Source organism: Rhinopithecus roxellana, chromosome 17, assembly GCF_007565055.1.
Source record: "Rhinopithecus roxellana isolate Shanxi Qingling chromosome 17, ASM756505v1, whole genome shotgun sequence".
In the NCBI taxonomy this organism is placed as follows: Eukaryota; Metazoa; Chordata; class Mammalia; order Primates; family Cercopithecidae; genus Rhinopithecus; species Rhinopithecus roxellana.
This window is the reverse complement of record NC_044565.1, coordinates 99,089,536-99,110,911: the sequence shown is the minus strand read 5'-3', so window position 1 is coordinate 99,110,911 and position 21,376 is coordinate 99,089,536. Positions and strand designations below refer to the sequence as shown.

Genomic DNA, 21,376 nt, shown 5'->3' with positions numbered 1-21,376 from the left:
AAATTGGACTGTTTGCTTTGTTGTTGTTGAGTTATAGTTCTTTATATATCCTGGATATTCACCTCTTATTAGATGTATGATTTGCAAATATTGTCTCCCATTTCATGGGTCACCTTTACTCTGTGTTAATAGTGTCTTTTGAGCACAAAAGTTTTTGATTTTGGTGAAGTCCATTTTATCTATTTTTTTCTTTTATTACCTATGCTTTTGGTGTCATATCCAGTAAATTATTTTCAAATCCAATGTCATGAAATTTTCACCATGTGTTTTCCTCTAAGAACTTTATAGTTTCAGTTCTTACGTTTAGCTCTTTGATCCATTTTGAGTTAATTTTTGTAGATGGTGTAAATTTAGGGTTCAACTCCATTATTTTCAATGTGGTCCTAGTTTTCCCAAAATGATTTGTTGAAAAGACTGTCCATTCCACATTGAATGGTCTTGTTACCCTTCTGGAAAATTGACCTTTTATGTAAGGGTTTGTTGCTGGGATCTTTACTCCATTGGTATATACACTTGTCTTTACATTAATAACACACTGGTTTGATTTTTAAATTTTTATTATTTATCATTTCAACTTTAAGATTCAGGGAGTACATGTGCAAGGTTTGTGACATAGGTATATTGCATCATGCTGAGGTTTGGGGTGTGATTGATCCTGTCATCCAGTTACTGTGCATAGTACCCAAAATAGTTCTTCAGCCCTTGCTCCCACTTCTTCTCCCTTTTTGGAGTCCCCAGTGTCTATTATTTCCACCACTGTGTCTGTATGTGCCGAATATTTAACTCCTAATTTATAAGTGACAACATCTCATATATGGTTTTCTGTTCATGTGTTAATTCACTTAGGATAATGGCACTCAGCAGTATGCATGTTGCTGCAAAGAACATGATTCCCCCCACGCCCTTTTTTTTTTTGTGGCTGCATAGCATTCCATGATATATATGTAACACATTTTCTTTATTCAGTACACCATGTATAGGCACCTGGGCTGATTCTGTGTCTTTGCTATTGTGAATAGTACATCTGTAAACAGAGATAATTTTAGTTTAGTTTTTCCTTTCTAATTTTGATGTCTTTTATTTCTTTTACTTGCCTAATTGTCCTAGCTAGTACTTTTTTTTGTTACTGTGTTGATTAGAAGTGGTGAAAGTATTTGTCTTTTCCTTCTTTCTAATCTTAGAGAAGAGATTTCAGGGATTTACCATTCAATATGATTTTTTTTTTATGTTGAACTATCCTTGCATCCCAGGAATAAATCTCATTTGGCCATAGTGTAGGATTCTTATAATGTGCTATTATATCTATTTGCCAGTATTTTGTTGAGGATTTTTACATGAATATTCATCAGAAGTATTGGTCTGTCATTTTTATGTTTTGTCTGTCTGGCTTTGGTATCAGGGTAATGCTGGCCTCATAAAATAAGTTTGGAGATATTTTGTTCTTCCATTTTTTTGGAAGAGTTTGAGGGTGATTGGTATTCATCTTTAAGTGTTTGGTATAATTTTCTAGTGAAGCCATTTGGTTCTGGATTTTTCTTTGTAGGTAGGGTTTTGATTACTTATTCAGTCTACTTTCCAATCAATATACTTATTAAGATTTTCTATTCTGATTCAGTCTAGATTGTGTATTTCTAGGAGTTTGTTAATTTTTAAAATAGATTATCTGATTTGTTGTGGTGTAAGTGTTCATAGTTTTCTCTTAAAGTTCTTTATATTTCTGTAAAATTGGTAATGATGTCCCCTCTTTTATTTATAATTTTATTATTATTATTATTATTATATTATTATTGAAATAGTCTCTGTTGCCCAGGCTGAAGTGCGGCAGTGTGATCCCGGCTCACTGCAACCTCAGCCTCCTGAGTTCAAATGATTCTTGTGCCTCAGCCTCCTGAGTAGCTGGGATTGCAGGTGTGCTCTACTATGCCCAGCTAATTTTTGTATTTTTAGTAGAGTTGGGGTTTTGCCATGCTGGCCAGGCTGGTCTCCATCTCCTGGCCTCAAGTGATCCACCTGCCTCAGCCTCTCAGAGTGCTGTGATTACAGGCGTGAGCCACCGTGGCCACCCTCATTGATAATTTTAGTTGAGTCTTCTCTTCTTCTTATCAGTCTAGTTATAAAGGTTTATCAATTTTATTGATCTTTTTGAAGAAGCAACTCTTGGTTTTGTCGATTTTTCTCTATTGTTTCTCATTTCTGTGTTTTCTTTTTCTCTAACATTATTATTTATTTCATTCTGCTAGCTTTAGGTTTGATTTGTTCTTTCCTTTATAGTTTTTTAAGATGTAAAGTTAAACTGTTAATTTGAGATTGATCTTTTAAACTGTAAGCATTTATAGGTATACATTTCCCTCCCCATTGTTTTCACTTCATCCTCAGACTTTTTTTTTTTTTTTTTTTTTTTTTTTTTTGAGACAGAGTTTCACTTTGTTGCCGGGGCTGTAGTGCAGTGGCACAATCTTGGCTCAGTGCAACCTCTGCCTTTGGGTTCAGGTGATTCTCCTGCCTCAGCCTCCTGAGTAGCTGGGATTACAGGTACCCACCACCACTCCTGGCTAATATTTGTAGTTCTAGTAGAGACAGGGTTTCACCATATTGGCCAGTCTGATCTCAAACTCCTGACTTCAAGTAATCCGCCTGCCTCAGCCTCCCAAAGTGCTGGGATTACAAGTGTGGACCACTGCACCCGGCCTGTTGCATATATTTAGGAGATCTAATGTTTGGTGCACATGTATTTATAATTGTTATATCTTCTTGGTAAATTGATTCTTTTTTCATTATGTAATTTAATTTTTTTTTCCTTTTTAAATAACAGTTTTTGACCTAAAATCCATTTTTTCTAGTGGTAACATAACCATTGCAGCTCTATTGGTTATCATTTGCATGGAATTTATTTTTCTATCTTTTCACTTTCAGCCTATTCATGTCCTAGATATTTAATCTCTTATAGAGAGCATATAGTTGGATCTTGTATTTTATCCATTCTCCTAAACTATGTCTTTTGATTGGGGAATTTAATTCATTTGCATTTGCAGTAATTACTAATTGGAAAGAACTCGTGACGTTTTGCTGTTTTCTATATGTATTTAGGTTTTCTGTGATTTCCTCCTTTGTTACCTTCCTTTGTGTATAATTAATTTTTGGTTTCCCTTCTCATTCCTTTGTGAACATTCTATAGATATTTTCTTTGTGGTTACCATGGGTATTACATATAATATTTTAGGCTTGTAATAATCTCTTTTAATCAGATACCCACTTAAATTCAATCACATACAAAAAGTTTACTCCTTTACAACTTCGCCCTCCCCCACTTTGTCTTATTGTTGTTACAGATTACTTTTTTATATATTATTTACCCATTAACATAGATTTTTTATGCTTTTGTCTTTTAAATGATGTAGAAGAATAAAATCAATTATAAACTAAAATTATGTTAACACTGATTTTTGTATTTGTCCATCTATTTACCTTTACCAGATAATTTTACATTTTGTGTAGCTTCAAGTTACTGTCTAGCATCTATTCATTTTAATTTAAAGGACTCCTTTTAATATTTCTTGTAGGGAAAACCTAATGATAATGAATTCCCTTGGTTTTTATCTAGGAATGTCTTAATTTATCTTTCATTTTTTAAAGGATGATAAGGCAGAATTTATTCAAGGAGATCCATGGCAATAGGAACTACTCTAGCTGGGTTTTGCAGTGGGAGAGAGAGACTGGAAGCAACTCCCTCCCTTATTTTTGAAAAATAATTTTGCCAGATACAGAAATCTTGGTTGATTTTTTTAAAAAAAACACTTTAAATATGTCATCCCACTGCCTTGTGGTCTTCAAACTTCTGCTGAGGAATCTACCAGAACACTTACTGGGGATTCCTTATACGTAGGTGAGTTGCTTTTCTCTTGATGCTTTAAAGGTATATAATTTTTTAAATTTATTTCCAACTACCACATGTTCTCACTTATAAGTGGGAGCTAAACAACAAGAACACATGGATACTAGGAGGGGAACAATGAACATGGGAATAATTGAGGGTGGAGTGTGGGAGGAGGGAGAGGATCAGAAAAAATACCTATTGAGTACTGTGCTTATTACCTGGGTGATGAAATTATCTGTAAACTAAACCCCCATGACACATAGTTTACCTACATAACAAACTTGTACGTATACCCCTGAACCTAAAGTAAAAGTTAAAAAAAAATAAAGAGAAGTTCCATTTAGGAAAGAGGTCTCCCTTGTAGATGTATTAAAATATTACACATTCTAAACTGAAACTTGGCTGGGCATAGTGGCTCATGGCTGTAATCCCAGCACATTGGGAGGCTGAAGAAGGAGGATTGCTTGAGTCCAGGAGTTCAAGACCAGCCTGGGCGACATGGCAAAACCCCATCAATATAAAAAATACAAAAAAATTAGCTGGGCATGGTGCTGCCCTCCTGCACTTCCAGCTACTCGGGAGACTGAGGTGGGAGGATCGCTTGAGTCCAGGAGGTCAAGGCTGCAATGAACTGAGATTGGGCCACTGCATTTAAGCCTGGGCAATAGAGTAAGATCCTATCTCAATCAGTCAATCAAAACTGAAACTTAATCCTTCAAATACGTTTATTTTACTTGTCCTAAAACAATCTGCCTACAAGTATTAAAGTATAAAACATTGTTATTTTCCCATTTTGAGATCTCTAATGTAAAAATTGATTTTATGAAAAGAATTTTTTAAAACATAAAATGCTGTATAATAAACATTTTAAAAATTATTTTTATTTGTATATTTTGAGACAGCATCTTGCTGTGTTGCCCAGGCTGGAGAGCAGTGGCAGGTCATAGCTCACTGCAGCCCTGATCTCCCAGGCTCAAGTGATTTTCCTGCCTCAGCCTCCTGAGTAGCTGGGACACAACACTATACCTGGGTAACTTTTAAACATTTTTATTTTTAGTAGAGATAAGTTTGGTCTTGAACTCCTGAACTCAAGTGATCCTTTTGTCTTGTCCTCCCAAAGTGCTGGGATTACAGGCATAAGCCACCACACCTGGTCTAAAGGTAGTGTTTTAAAATTTCAATTTCTAGTTGTTTATTGCTACTATATAGACATGCAGTTGAATTTTATAAATTGACTTAATATCCTGTGACCTTATTAAACCCACTTAATAATTTTAGTAGTTGTTTTGTAGACCCTTTGGGGTCTGGAGCAGTGGCTCACGCCTGTAATCCCAGCACTTTGGGAGGCCGAGGCGGGTGGATCACGAGGTCAGGAGATAGAGACCATCCTGGCTAACATGGTGAAACCCTGTCTCTACTAAAAATACAAAAAATTAGCTGGGCGTTGTGGTGAGCACTTTGTAGTCCCAGCCACTCGGGAGGCTGAGGCAGGAGAATGGCGTGAACCCGGGAGGCAGAGCTTGCAGTGAGCGGAGACCGTACCACTGCACTCCAGCCTGGGTGACAGAGCCAGACTCCGTCTCAAAAAAAAAAAAAAAAAAAAAAAAAAAAAAAAATATATATATATATATATATATATATATACACACACACACACATATTATAGCATAAATTTAATGCTATAAATTTCTCCTCTAGGCACTGCTTTGGGTACATCTCAAAAGTTCGGACATTATGTTTTATATATATATGTTTATAAAGTATATATATAAATATGGGTGTATATATATATTTCTTCCCATAGCTTTTTTTTTCTTAGCTTATTGCACTGATTTAGGACTTCCGGTACAAAATTAAATAAGAGTGCTGAGAGCAGAAATCTCATTCCTGATTTTAAGGGGAAAGCATTCTATCTTTCATCAAGTACTATGTTAGCTGTATGGTTTTAATATTTTTTTTGTAGATATCCTTTATCAGATGGAAAAAGTTTTCTTTAATGTAGTTTGTTTTTTTTAATCATGAGTTGACGTTAAGTTTAAACAATTTTCCCCTATATCTATTGAAACAAGTGGGTTTCCTTCTTTCATGTTTTGATATGGTGAGAGACACTGACTTTTGAATGTTCAACTTTCAAATGCATTCTCAGGATAAACTTCCTTTTGTAATATTATGTTATTCATTTTATGCATTGCTGGATTCAATTTGCTAAAATTTCATTGTGGATTTTTGCTTCTATGTTCATGAGGAATACTGGTCTGTAGTTTTCTTATTTTGTGCTGGGTATTAGGAAAATGTTAGTTTCATAAAATGAATTGCTCTATATCTGTATCTCTCCTGTTTTCTGATAGAGTTTTTAGCTTTCTGAATTTAAAATTTTTCTTTGTGGGAAGGTTTTTAATGGAATTAAATTTCTTTAACTGATATGTGTCTTTAGGTTATCTGTTTCTTCTTGAGTAACTTTTGGTAATTTCTTTCAATGAATTTATCCATTTTACTTAAGTTGTAAAATTTATTGAAAGTTGATAATATATTATTTTAATGCCTCTAGGATCTATGTAACATGCCTTCTTTAATTATTAATACTGTTTGCTTGTGTCTTCTGTCTGTCTGTCTCTCACTCTTTCTCTCTCTGTCGTGCTAGAGGTTTTTCAATTTTTTTTTTCTTTTTTTTTTTTTGAGACGGTCTTGCTCTGTTGCTCAGGCTGGAGTTCAGGTGGTGTGATCTTGGCTCACTGCAATCTGCACCTCCTGGGTTCAAGTAATTCTCATGCCTCAGCCTCCCGACTAGCTGGGATTACAGGTGTACGCCACCACCCCTGACTAATTTTTGTATTGTTAGTAGAGACTGGGTTTCACCCTGTTGGTCAGGCTGGTCTCCAACTCTTGACCTCAAGTGATCCTCCTGCCTTGGCCTCCTAAGGTGCTGGGATTACAGGTGTGAGCCACCCTGCCTGGCCAGGTTTTTCACTTTTATTAATAATTTCAAAGAATGAGCTTTTGGCCTTACTGATTTCTCTCTCTCTCTCTCTTTTTTTTTTTTCGGTTTTTAATTTCACTTTTTTTCCCTTTTAAAATTTTTATTATTTTCTTCCTTCTGTTTACTTGGACTTATTTTGGCCTTCTTTTTCTAGTTTCTTGAGGTGGAATATTAGGCCATTGATTTGAGACATACTTATTTTCTGATATAATAATTTAATGATATAAATTTCCCCCTAGGCACTGCTTTGGGTACATCTCAAAAGTTTGGACATTATGTTTTCATTTGCATTCAATTACAATTATTTTCTAATTTCTTTTGTGATTTAGTCTTTGACCATTGGGTATTTAGAATTGTGTTGTTTAATTTTTAAATATTTGGGGAATTTTCCAGATATCTTTCTGTTATTGGTTTCTAGTGTAATTCTTTTGTGGTCAGAGAATATACTTTATATATTTTAAATTTGTCAGGGTTTGTTTTGTGTTTCAGAATATGGTTTATCTTGGCAAACATAATGTGTGCTCTTGAAGCTATTTGGCTATTTTTGGGTGGGGTATTCTTTATATATTAATTAGGTCAAGTTGATTGATTGCATTGTCCAGGGTTTCCATATGTCACTGAATTCCAGTCCACTTTTTCTATTGACTACTGAGAGAGGAATTTTAAGCCTTTACCTGTAATAGTAGATTTGTCTATTTCTTCTTTTACTTTTATTACTTTTTAGTTTATTTTTGAAGCTATGTTTGTAGGTATATAAGTATTTAGGATAGTCATCTTCTTCAATTGATCCCTTTATTATTATTTAATGTTTTTTATTTATCTCTGATAATATTTCTGGTTCTGAAGTTTACATTTTCTGATATTGATAGAGCAGTTTTAGGTTTATTTTGATTAGCGTTCACATGGTATGTGTTTTTTCTGTTCATTTACTTTTAACTTACCTGTGTCACTATATTTAAAGTGAGTTTCTTTCTTTCTCTCCCTTTTTTTTTTTTTTTTTTTTTTTGATAGTGTCTTGCTCTGTCGCCCAGACTGGAATGCAGTGGCGCGATCTTGGCTCACTGCAAGCTCCACCTCCTGGATTCAAGCAATTTTCCTGCCTCAGCCTCCTGAATAGCTGGGATTATAGGCATGTGCCACCATGCCCAGCTAATTTTTAAAAAATATTTTTAATAGAGATGGGGTTTCACCATATTGACCAGGCTGCTCTTGAACTCCTGACCTTGTGATCTGCCCACCTCAGCCTCCCAGATAGACAGCATATGGTTGGGTCTTGCTAATTTAATCCAGTCTGATAATCTCTATCTTTTAAATGAGATGTTTAGGCCATTTATATTTAATATAGTTATTAATCAACTTGTCAGGGTGTGTGTGTGTGTGTGTCTGTGTTCTTCCTTTTTTCTGTTTTCCTGAATGTTTTTGATTCTTTTTTGCTGTGTCACATCTACTGATGACCCCTTCAGATGAAATTTTTACTCTGATATTGTGGTTTTTATTTTTAGAATTTTGTGTTAAAATTCTTGTTTTTCTTTTTTCTTTCTTTTCCTAACTCCCCAAACTTGTTATCTGTGCTGAAATTATTTATTTGTTCATGGATTTTTTTCCACTTTTTTCACTAAATTATTTGGTGTATCAATCATAGTCTGACATTTCTAACTATCTCTGAGTCTGGTTCTCCTGATTGCTTTGCAGTGTGATGGTTGGTTTTTGTTGCTTTTTGTTTGTATTATTATTTTTGAGAAGGGTCTCACTCTGTCACTTAGGCTGGAGTGCAGTGGTGCAATCACAGCTCACTGCAGCCTCAACCTCCCTGGGCTCAGGTGATCTTCCTGCCTCCACCTCCTCAGCATGCACCATCACTCCCAGTTATTATTATTATTATTATTTGTGTATTTTTTGTAGAGATAGGATCTTGCTATATTTCCCAGACTAGTCCTGAACTTCTGGGCTCAAGTGATCTGCCAGCTTTGGCGTCCCAAAGTGCTGGGATTACAGGCATGAGTGTCTGTGCCTGGCCTCATTTTTGATTGAATGTCAGACATCTTATATAAATAAAGGAGAGACTGAGGTAAATAGTATTTATAGTTGGAGATAGGCATTACTCTTCTTATAGAGAGCTATGTTTGTATGTCCCATCTGTAAGGAGTGTCCCTCCTTGGAGTTCAGGCTGCTTCAAGAAAAGTTGTGATTTTGTAAATTTATCCAGCTTTTGTTCATTGTTAGTGTGGTAGTAGCATTCTTTTCAGCTTTTACATTATGGGCAGTGGGCCCTCCAAGATTTCTCTAATTTATTCATAGCAGAGTACAAATTTATCTTATTTATGTAATTTGGACTTATTTTCATTTTTGAGCACACAGTCACTAATTTTTGCATACATGTGATATTCCTTATATTTCATCTGTGAAGGAAATCTGTTTCCAATGTAGTAAAATTAATTATGTGTCAACTTACATAATTTTGGTCTATTAATTTGAATTTTTCTACACAGCATTATTTGTTGGGTATACTTTTTTGAGAGTTCATTATTGGTAGTATTCATATGGGTTTGAACCCTAGAAGGGCAGTTGTCCACTGAAAAACTAAGTTGAGTATATGCATATTATTAAGTTGTATCTTAAGTTATTGAGATTATTAAAGTTGTATCTTTATTATTGTATTAAACATCACCTATGACTTGCAAACTCAGAAGAAATATAAATAAAGGGCATCTATTCAAATCTTAGTAAAACTTCTTGGCTTCTGTTAGTAGCCTTCTTGACTGTTAAAATTCCCAAGACTTTCCAGGCTGATTTGATGAAAGCGCTTTGGGTGCTATATCACTCTTCATTCCCCTCTTCGTAGCCCCTGTTAACCTTGATTTTACTTTCTGTTTTTATGAATTTGCCTGTTCTAGGTACCTCATATAAGTGGAATCATATAAGATTTGTCCTTCTCTGTTTGCCTTATTTCACTTAGTATGACCTTTGTATTTCTGATTGTAAAGGATGGAAAGTCATCTTTTCCATGACTTGGGCTACACTTCTATACTTCAGTCTTAAAGTTAATGTAACCTGTTGTTTATGCAACATGTGTGTCAACATATGTATGGATTTCCAAAACAACCAGCATTATAGCATCTGGAGCTTTCATCAAGTTTTCAAGGGGCCTCTGGCTTTTCCAAAGAGGTTAAGAACTACTGCTATAGATTCTGTAGCATATATAATCATAAAACAGCCCCTGATCTTAAGGAGCTTGACATTTTATTGATCTTTGTCCTATCTATGACAAATTAATTGGGGGGTGGGTAGTATAGTATGACCAATATAGAACCCTACATTGAAGAGTGAAGAGTGCAGGCCAGGTGCTGTGGCTCATGCCTGTAATCCCAGCACTTTGGTAGGCCGAGGTGGGCAGATCATGAGGTCAGGAGACTGAGACCATCCTGGCTAACACGGTGAAACCCCATCTCCACTAAAAATACAAAAACTTAGCCGGACGTGGTGGCAGGCGCCTGTAGTACCAGCTACTCAGGAGGCTTGAGGCAGGAGTATTTCCTGAACCTGGGAGGCGGAGCTTGCAGTGAGCCGAGATTGTGCCATTGCACTCCAGCCTGGGCAACAGAGCGAGAGTCTGTCTCAAAAAATAAATAAATAAATAAATAAATAAATAAATAAGAAAATGCCTATAAAATACTTGTTAACTGTGCTGGATGAAGGTAATGGTAAAATAGTAGCCATCTACTTGACCAGAGGTGATTACTAAATTTCCTTTATGTATTTTTTACTTTTGTTGCAGTGAATTATCTATAACATAAAAATTGGCCATTTTACCCATTTTTAGGTGTACATTTCAGTGGTACTAAATACATTCACAGTGTTGTACAACCATCACCACTCTCTATTTCCAGTACTTTTTAATCTTCTCAAACAGAAACTCTATACTCATTAAACAATAACTTTTCATTCCCCTCTTCATAGCCCCTAGTAACCTCGATTTTACTTTCTGTTTCTGTGAATTTGCCTATTCTAGGTGCCTCATGTAAGTGGAATCATCTAAGGTTTGTCCTTCTGTGTTTGGCTTATTTCACTTAGTATAATCCTTTACATTTTTATTTATGTATTAAGCACAATGACATTTGTCTTTTCTGTTTCATTGAATTATTGTTTAAAGTCAAATGAAATAGTTAAATCCTAATAGGTACTATATAAATTTAGATGGTATGTATAAAAACTGGTAAATATTATCTGAAAGTAATGAACTGATTTGCTGTCTCCCTATGATTGTAAGTGGGTGGTTACTTTATTTATAATTTAAAAAATTATTCCTACATTACATAGAAATGCTAGGCTTATTCAGATTTTAATGTCACAAGGCAGAAATTTGCTTGAAGTGACCATTTGTGGATTGTCTGTTAATTTTAAATTTGGATTCAATATTTTATATGCCTTCTTTGACTTGAACTTTAGTGTATTTCTTTCTCTATTTAGGATTCTAATTCACAGGTGGATTTAAGCATTCGGGTTACTGATGATGATACTGGCGAAATAATTCAAGTCGATGGAACCGGTGATACATCTTCCAATGAAGAAATAGGAAGTGCAAGAGATGTAGATGAGAATGAATTTCTAGGGGTTATTGATGCCGGAGATCTGAAGGTACTTGAAGAAGAAGCTGACAGTATTTCAAATGAGGATTCAGCCACAAACAGTAGCGATAAAGAAGATCCTCAAGTAGACATTGTAGAAGAGGTGAGGATGGCTTTTGAGCTGAGACTTTCTTTATTAATTTATAACATTTCTACTTTATTATGCTTTGGAACCAAAAGGAATAGCAAGATTAATCTTTTCTTTACTCTTTTTGAAATAAGACTTATTTGGGGCTGGGCATGGTAGCTCAAGCCTGTAATCCCAGCAGTTTGGGAGGCTGAGGCTGGTGGATCATTTGAGGTTTGGAGTTTGAGGCCAGCTTGGGCCAACATGTTGAAACCGTCTTTACTAATAAAATAAAAATTAGCTGGGCATGGTGGCACATGCCTGTAAACGTAACTACTCAGGAGACTGACGCAAAAGAGTCACAGGACGCAGAGGTTAAAAAAAAAAAGACAATATATCCTTAGATTTAAACTTTTAATCTTCAACTGTAATTTAAAACCAATAATAAATATTTGGGAATGGGCTTTTGTATTGATCTTAAGTAGAGGTAGTAGGTGATCTAGGGATAAACTGCAGGTAGAGTGTGACTATTAAGAAGTGTATAAGTAGTATTAGCTATCATTTATGGTAGGCATCATATTAAGTCTTACCTGCCTTATCTTAATAGTCCCAAAGTCCTATGGTTCTTATTCCTATCCTGATTTTAGATATGAGGAAACTGAGATATGGAGAGAATTAGTAACTTGCCTAAGCTCAGTCTTGTAATTATTAAATGGCCAAACAGGGATTTACTTTTTATTTTTTATTTCTTTTTTTGAGACAGAGTCTTGCTTTGTTGCCCAGGCTGGAGCGTAGTGGTGCAATCTTGGCTCACTGCAACCTCTGCCTCCTGGGTTCAAATGATTCTCACGCCTCAGTCTCCTGAGTAGCTGGGATTACAGGCACACCACCATGCCCAGCTAATATTTATATTTTAGTACAGATGGAGTTTCACCATGTTAGCCAGGCTGGTCTTGAACTCCTGGCCTCAAGTGATCTGTCTGCCTCGGCCCTTCAAAGTGCTGGGATTATAAGCGTGAGCCACTGCACCCGGCTCAAACAGGGTAAATTTAAATCCAGGCTGTTTGACTTTTAGTACAATTATATTCTGCTGCTCTAGGTTCCTTTATTTCTTTGTTTTGTTTTGGTTTGGTTTTCGAGATGGAGTCTCAGTCTGTTGCTGAGGCTTGAGTGAAGTGGTGCAATCATGGCTCACTGCAGCCTCAACTTACTGGGCTCAGATGATTCTCCTACCTTACCCTCCCGAGTAGCTGGGATTACAGTAGTGTACCACCATGCCAAGTTAATTTTTTGTATGTCTCTTTATCTTTAAAAAATTTAAAGCATCATAAAATTCCTTAATGTGATCATCTTTCATCTTTAGGACCCTTTAAATTCTGGAGATGATGTTAGTGAACAGGATGTGCCAGACCTGTTTGACACGGATAATGTAATTGTCTGTCAGTATGATAAGGTACTGTATTTACCTTTTGGACTTTGGGTTTATTAATTGCATTTATAGTAGAAAGGTATGTAAAATGATGGGAAATAAGATGGTGAGTTACACTTCACAATTAATCAAAACAGCAGTGTAATTCTGGAAATTCTGAGTGTGTATTTTGGGTCTAGCACTGTGCTATGTGATCTCAGTGATACCAGAAAAGGTGATAGTCCTTAAGGAAGTAATGATCTTATTGAAACAAGATGTTTCTTTTGGAAAACTAGAAAGACATGCAATGAGATGGTAGGTAAACCAACAGCTAAAATATGTGACAGGTAAATCAAATGCTAAAATATGTGGAATGTAAATCAAATGCTAAGATGAGTAGCACGTAAATCAAATGCTAAGATATGCAGCACAGATTGTAAGTGCTAGAGGAGGCTAGGAAATGTAACAAATCATTTGTAGTTGGAGTTCCCCACAAATCCTTCATGGGTGATGTGGGGTTTTGAAATGGGCCTTGAATGATTTGTAAGATACAGGTAAATATGGAGAATAAGCATCAGAATAGAATAGCCCAATAAAAAGCAGAGAAATGAATGGATGTAGTATGTACAAGGGACACTGAAGAGATAGCTCTGGCTTGAACAAAGTGTTCTCTTATTGGATGTATAGTACTAGGAAATGAAGCTGGGTTGGGAGACAGAGTAGAAAGCAGATTAGAATATCCTGAATGCTAGTGGGAAAAATCTAAACTTGGTCTGAGGGACATTAGCCTTCTGAGAAGGTTATTGAGAAAACTGTAATTGGGTTTAAAAGCTAGATATGTTTGATTTGGAAAAAGCAAATGGTAAAAGTGGGCAGGGCAGATGTGATGTCCCCAGAGCTCAGAGCCCAGACTGAGGATGGCAGTGTAAGAACATGGAAAAGTCAGAGGTTATGATGGAAGAATCAGTGGGACTTGGTCATTAGCTGAAGGTGTCTCTCAGGTTTCCAGCCTAGAGATTATGTTAGTAGCAGTTTAACTCTAGCAACTAAAAATAATACTGCTTTTTAAAAAACACTACAGCTGTGATTATGTAGTCAAATGGGGAGTTTTTGTCCTTCATTCATGAATATTTATATTCTTAAAGTGGCTTTGAGATATAATTAACACAGTATACAATTCACCTATTTAAAGTATACAATTCAATGGTTGTTTAGTATATTCATGGATATGTATAACAATTATCACAGTCAATTTTAGAACCATTTTATCACCTCAAAAAGAAACCCCATACTTTTTAATTCTCAGGGCAGTATTCTCCCCATTTCCACTACTCCAAGCCCCTAGGCCTAAGAAACCACTGATCTACTCTCTATTTCTGTGGATTTTCCTATTCTGGAATTTCATATGAAAGGAATTATATAATATGTGGTCTTTTGTTACTGGCTTCTTTCACTTAGCACTGTGTTTTCAAGAGTCATCCATGTTGTAACATATATCAGATCCTCGTTTTTTAAAAAAATTGCTGCATAATGGTCTCTTGAATGGATATACCACATTATCTTTTTCCATTTGTCTATTGATGGATATTTGAGTTGTTTCCACTGTAGGGGAGAAAAAATTAATACCTTTTCCTCACCCATTGCTATTTCTGGTTGAGGCACCTAGAAAAAGACACATTAGCAAGAAAATCATTCAAATTTATTTTAATGTACATTTTACTGAAACAGGAAATTTTTTTTTTTTTTTTTTTTTTTGAGACGTAGTCTTGCTCTGTTGCCCAGGATGGAGTGCAGTGGTGTGATCTCAGCTCACTGCAAGCTCCGCCTCCTGGGTTCATGCTGTTCTCCTGCCTCAGCCTCCCGAGTAGCTGGGACTACAGGTGCCCGCTACCATGCCCAGCTAATTTTTTTGTATTTTTAGTAGAGACAGGGTTTCACCATGTTGGCCAGGATAGTCTTGATCTCCTGACCTCATGATCTGCCTGCCTCGGCCTCTCAAAGTGCTGGGATTACAGGCCTGAGCCACCGTGCCTGGCCGACACAGGAATCTTTAGAAATGAAGACCCAAAGAAACAGGGAAAAGTGTTTTCCTGGACAGTCATATGGAAGTATGAGCAGAGGATAAAAGTATATGATATAATGGCAATAAACTGGAGGGAACTTAGTAAGACCTGTTTGTTCAGATTTTTGTGTCTCTGTGTCTTCAGAAATAAGGACACTTATTTTCCTTTGTGTACAGGGTAGGGACCTCTGTAATAAAGGTTTTATGACTTACTTTAGAGGAAGGTCAGATAAGTCTTTCATGGCTTGGTTCAGGGGAGAAGGGCGAGGGCAAGGTCAGAAAGACTTTCCTGCTTCTGCCATTTTTTCAAATGTCAGGATGCCGGAATACATATGGGATGATGTGTTTTGAACCCCACAGATACCTTTTTGCTACTATGAATAATGCCCCTGTAAACATTTGTGTACAAGTTTTTGCATGGACATATGTTTTCATCTGTCTTGGCATATACTTAGGAGTTGAATTCCTGGGTCATGTGGTGACAGTTTAAGGAGCTACTAGACTATTTTCCAAAGTGGCTATAGTATTTTACATTCTTATTAGCAGTGTTTGAGGGTTTCAATTTCTTCACATCCTGGCCAGCACTGGCCATGATCCAACTTTCTAATTCTAACTATTCTAATGGGTGTGAAATGGTATATTACTGCGGTTTTGATTTGTGTTTCCTTCATAACTAATGGGCCTTTTATTCCAGTCACAATTTGAATATATTTAGGGGAAACAAAGGATAATGTTTTGAATTGCTGTAAAAAGAAATCTTTTTCTCTGAAAATAAGGTCACTTTCTCCCCTATAACATTTTATACAAATAGAAAATGGCAATTTAGATGCTGAATAAAAATATAAACATAAGAAGGAATAGGGGATAGAAAAGGAACAGTTCTTAGTTTGAAACTTGTTTTAGTTTCTTATAAACAATATATTGCCTTCTATGAAAAACACATTATAAGGCACTTAATTATATATGCACTCCATAAAGTCTCATGAAGAATTTTCTAGACCATTATGGATATGGTATCCTTTGTTTGCTGCAATGTGGGAGATAGCTTATAATTAATTACATAGTACTTTGTATTTTTTCAGTGTGTTTTTTCATACATTATCTTTTGTTTCTTATAATAATCTTATGGAATAGATAGAAGTGATATTAAATATACACTGCTAACAAATCTAGTATCTTAGAACACTTCTACTTAGTGAATATTTTAAGAACAGCGGTAACAAAGTTAATGGAAAGCAGGGTATTGGGGAACCATTGAAACATTTTAAAAAGGGAGTGATATAGTCAGAAGATAGCCAAAAGAATGTATCTATAAGGTCAAAGTGGGGTGAGGAACACTGTTATAGTGAATCTTTATGAAAGGAAAACTTTCCAGTGCTGGTCACTGGTTGATTTTTTCAAATAGTATTGAATGTAACCCAACTCAAGTGAATAGAAAGAACTTTCAGTAGTCTTTCAGAGCTTTACTAATTCAGTGTGTTTTATGGTCTCCGCACGCTTTTGCTGTGCCACTCTGCTGACTTACTCAGCTTGTTTTAAAGGCAGGTAGTATCAGTTCCTCTAGGAAAGTACTACAAATGCAGAATCCTGAATCCCACCCCAGAGTACTGGATAAGAATGTACATTTTAACAAGACTCCAAAATGATTTGCATGTCCATTAAGTTTTGAGAAGCATGTTTGGCTTCTTTAATATATTTTATTTGGATTTGATTAACAGATGGAATTTATCTTTAAAATTTAACAATTGGGGGAAATCTTTGAAAATATAAACAGGTACAGTGGAAAAGAGCTAAATGAAGGCCACTGGTTTACATACTGGATGAGAATTAGTTAAATGGTGTAGATATTTTGTTTCAGAGGCCTAGAGAATGTCTAAAATTAATATAAAGATTTAAATAATAAAGACATTATAGGGAAAATTAATGGTGAAATGAAACCTTTTACTACAGATGGACATGTTCTGTGCTACAAATAGGATCCTATTTATAGTGGAATGTGAAACCATTTGAATATCCTATATCTTCATTTGACAGTTTAGCAGACTTGCTTATAGCTAACTTTATCCCTTAAATGCTATACAATGATTAATTTCTAGGGGTGTAGCATGGTTTCTTTATATATACAGAGAGCTATGTATATATGTGTGTATATATATGATCTCTTTATATATATCTATATGTCTAATAGTCTATATATATGTACATTTCCTTCTTTGAATAGATAGTGCACACACATGATTGAAAAATCAAAATACTATAAAAAGGTATACAGTGAAAACTCTGGTTCACATTCCTTCACCATTTGTGCTTTCTGTTAGTAGCTCCTTTTCCTGTCTTGAATGCAAATAAGTAGTTATATTAGTTTTCATAGAATTTCTTTATTCAAATACAAATACAAAAGATAACATAAATAACACTATATTCTGTACCTTGCTTTTTTTCTTTAAACAACATTTCTCTTAGATTTTCCCATATAAGGAGGCTTTCTTTGTGATGATATTTTAATAGCTGTATAATATCCTATTGTAGGATTACTAAAATTTAACCAATCCTCCACTGATGGATATTTGTGATTTTTCAGTCTTTTGATTTGAATTACTATGTACATAAGACATTTTCATAATGTGTGCAGATATATCTATTAAATACCCAGAAAGGGGATAGCATAGGTCCATAGGCCAATGCTACTGTGATTTAATTATTACGATTTTTAATATCTGGTAAGGCTAGTAATTCTTTACTATTTTTTTTTTTTTTTGCAGAGTTTTCCTGGATATTCTTGTTTATTTTTCATATTAACTCCAGAATCAACATGTCTGGTTCAAAATAAAACCCTGTTGGTATTTTCATTGAGATCACATTAATAAAATTTGTTATTTTAATGATGTTGGGGAGGAATAGGTTGCAATTTTAGATGGAGTGTCTGGGGGTCCCTTATTGAGAATGTAATAGGGTAAATATCAGAAGGAAGTAAGGGAATGAACTGTGAGGATATTAGGGTTTAAGCATTTTAGACAGAAGGAACAAGAAATACAAAAGTCCTGAGGTAGGAGTTTGCCCATGTGTTCAGGGAACAGTGCAGAGGCCAGAGCAGTAAGTTAGGAAAAATGAAGAATCTTGTAGTCCATTGTAAGGGCTTTAGTTTTTGGATGGGAGGTCATTGGAGAGTTTTGAGAAGAGAAATGACATGTGATTTATGTTTTTAGCAGACACTCTGGGTATGCTGTTTATAGTAGACTGAAAGTGGGTGTTGTCAGGGAACACGGGTAAAAACAGGAACTAGTTATGAGGCTATTGTATTAATCTGGGCAAGAGAAGATGATGGCTGAGATAAGAATAACAGTAGTGGTAGTGGTAGAAGTTTTTGGAATATGAATATGTTTTGTAGGTAGAACTAACATGTACTGATGGATCTGGATATGGGACGTAAGTAGCAAGCATAAAGAATACCTCTAAGATTTTTGACTTGAGTTCTTAGAAGAATGAGTGATCATTTCCTAGTGAGGTGGGAAAGATTGTGAGGTTTGGGGAAAAGAGTATAAGTGTCATAGTTTTAAACTTGCTTCAGATATCTACTTGACATTCAGGAGAGGATGCTGAAGCAGTTGAATGAGAATCTGGGATTTAAGGGAGTGGTGTAAGCTAGACATAAATTCTTGGAGTCAACAGCATATAAATGGTGTTTAAAGTCATGAGACTAGGATCACCAAAAGTGAGTATAAGCAAAAATAAGAATCCTGGTGTACCTTAAAATTGAGAGGTAAGAGACACAAGGAGGATTCAGTAAAGGAAACTAAGGAGTGGTCAGAGAGTGGAAAACCAGGGGATTTTAGAAGCCAAGTGAGGAGAATATTTCAAAGAGGAGAGAGTGTTGAATGCCACCAGTAGGTCAAGTATTTCTTCAGTGTATTCCTATTTAGCTCTTTGGTTGTGGTGCTAATTGGCTTATTCCTCTGGAATGTCTTCTAACTGTTGATTCTATGCATGAAGGCTATGAATTGTTTCTGTGTATTAATTTTATATCAGCATTCTTAGTAATTTTTCATTGATTATTTTGGATTTTTGAGACATGCAATCACTGTATTTATAAATCTATTCCTTCTCAATTTTTATATCTCTACTTATTTTTTCTTGTCTAATTGCATTGGCTGGTACCTCTAGAGTGTTTAAGAAGTTGGGTAATAGTGGATATCCTTGTCTGTGTCCTGACTGTAGTGAGAATGCTTTCAGGGTTTTTCCCACTAAGTGTGTCACTGACTTTTGGGCTGAGATGGGTGGTGTGTGTGTGTGTGTGTGTGTGTGTGTGTATAATACACAGTCTTTTAATCTTTTTTTTTCTTGAGTTTTAAAAAATCTAAAATGCAATAGCTTTATTAAATACTTTTTTCAACACAATTAGAGGTGATTATACGATTTGTCAGTAACTCAAGTAATATGATGTTTATATTAATAAATTCCTAACACTGAACTATTGTTGTGTATCTAGAAAAAATATAGTCACTAGATAAAGGTACCACAATGAATTGTTGCTTCTGTTGCTGTTCTCCTGCTAATTCTGGTTATATTTTATTACCTGTGCTCAGTTTGGGATTTTTGTTGTCTCTATTGTATTCCCAAGGGATTTTTAAGACATGTGCAAGTGCCTGTGCAAGACAATTTGGGAATAAAACTCAGAAAAAATTTACTAGGACTTAAACCACCACCCCCACAAAAATAGGGGTTTATCTTATGTGTTTTCTTATGCTTCACAAAATGCATCTGAATACCAGTCACAGCTTTTCCTGGACTTGACTATTTGTAGTCAACAACTAGATTTAAATTTTACTCTTGATCTCAGATCATATATTTCTAGGGCTTTTAAATAGTCACTTGCAGTTTACTTAGAGGTAGCAATGATTTTATGGCTTGTTACCTCTTGAAGTACTAAAATTTCTTATTTTTTCTTTTGTCTGTGTCTAGGCTGATTTATGGAATCTAGAAAACAGCCAGCAGAATCTAACAGATTATAAACTGTATCTTCTGACCTTGTTCAGTGCTTTATTGTGACTTTCTTCCTCACAATGAAGTATCAGTTTTTCATTTCTGGTAACATTACCTACATCTTTCCTGTTTATTGCTTTGCAGACATACTGGACTCTTTGCTGTTCTTGAACAATCCAGGCATGCCCCTCTTCAGGACTGTTCACTTCTGTTCCTTTTATCTGGAATGCTTCTGAGTCAATATCTGCCTGGCTTTATTCCTTACCTTTCCAAGTTTTTGCTCAAGTGTCACCTCAAATGACGGCTTAATATTCTATACAGTTTACTTAAGTATTAGGTTTCTGTCCTTCCCTATTAAAATGTAAACTCTTAAAAGGCAGGGATTTTTTTTTTTTTTTGGTTTTACATATACAGGATGTATGTTTTTGTATATCAAATATACAGTATAGAAATATATGTACCTTAATATATTTCCAGTGCCTAAAACAGTGTCTAACACATAGGAACTCAAATGTTTGTGGAATGAATAAACTATCTTGAGGAGGTTTTAGTTTTAAGGCACTCACATTTAGGGTGAGAATAATCCCACTTACTGTAGCAAAGAAATGCAGGTGATCCTTTAACTTGTAAAATTAATTAATGTAAACTACTTTTCTCCCTCCAGATTCATCGAAGCAAGAACAAATGGAAATTCTATTTGAAAGATGGTGTTATGTGTTTTGGAGGGAGAGACTATGTATTTGCAAAAGCCATTGGTGATGCAGAGTGGTAAACCTTGTGAGCTCAGTACAGCTATTTTGTGAACATCAGTTGGACTATATTGCGTATTGTGAAATTCATTTTTATTTTAAATATAGTCCAGCAGAGAGCTGTTCAAATTTGTAGTTCACTGTATGGAATTTAATAAAATTATAATTCAGATGCAGATACAAATACACAATTTTATATGTATTTCGTTTTGTGTCTTAACAGGGTTTTTAAAAACTCTCATTCTATACCATTACAAAGCATAGATGCATCAGGATAATGGAACATGAAAAACTATCACATTTCTTTTTTCTTGAAGTAAAATTTAAATCACATTCCAGTTCCCCTTCATGGTAAAGTCAGTATCAGTTATTAGATTGGGACCAGCATTCCTCCCACCTCTCACCAAACCATGTTATAGAACGTCCTTGGGAGTCTTTTAAGTAGTGGAATATTCAAAAAGGCTTCTTTGGGTTTTAATTCTGTACTGATTACTGGAAATATGCTGATTGTTTAAGCCCAGATGGTCCCTTGGAGGCAGATGCCTATACTATTATTTGAACATGAAAATTTTTGCCGAGGCTAGGATCCCTATAGCTAAGGATCAGCCTCTCTGGACTTATCATCTGTCTAGGC

At 35.3% G+C, this 21,376-nt stretch overlaps 1 protein-coding gene across 2 annotated transcripts in view; it reads left to right on the top strand.

The window, feature by feature from the left end:
* Positions 1–20,933, top strand: part of GTF2A1L (general transcription factor IIA subunit 1 like) — a 66,493-nt gene extending 45,560 nt beyond the window's left edge. For both annotated transcript variants that reach the window (XM_010371751.1, XM_010371750.2), the window contains 3 exons: positions 11,319–11,579; positions 12,907–12,996; positions 20,658–20,933. In XM_010371751.1, coding sequence (XP_010370053.1) covers positions 11,319–11,579; positions 12,907–12,996; positions 20,658–20,765 — 459 coding nt within the window. In that variant the 3' untranslated portion in view covers positions 20,766–20,933. The remainder of the gene's footprint in view (positions 1–11,318; positions 11,580–12,906; positions 12,997–20,657) is intronic.
* Positions 20,934–21,376: the final 443 nt, after the last annotated feature.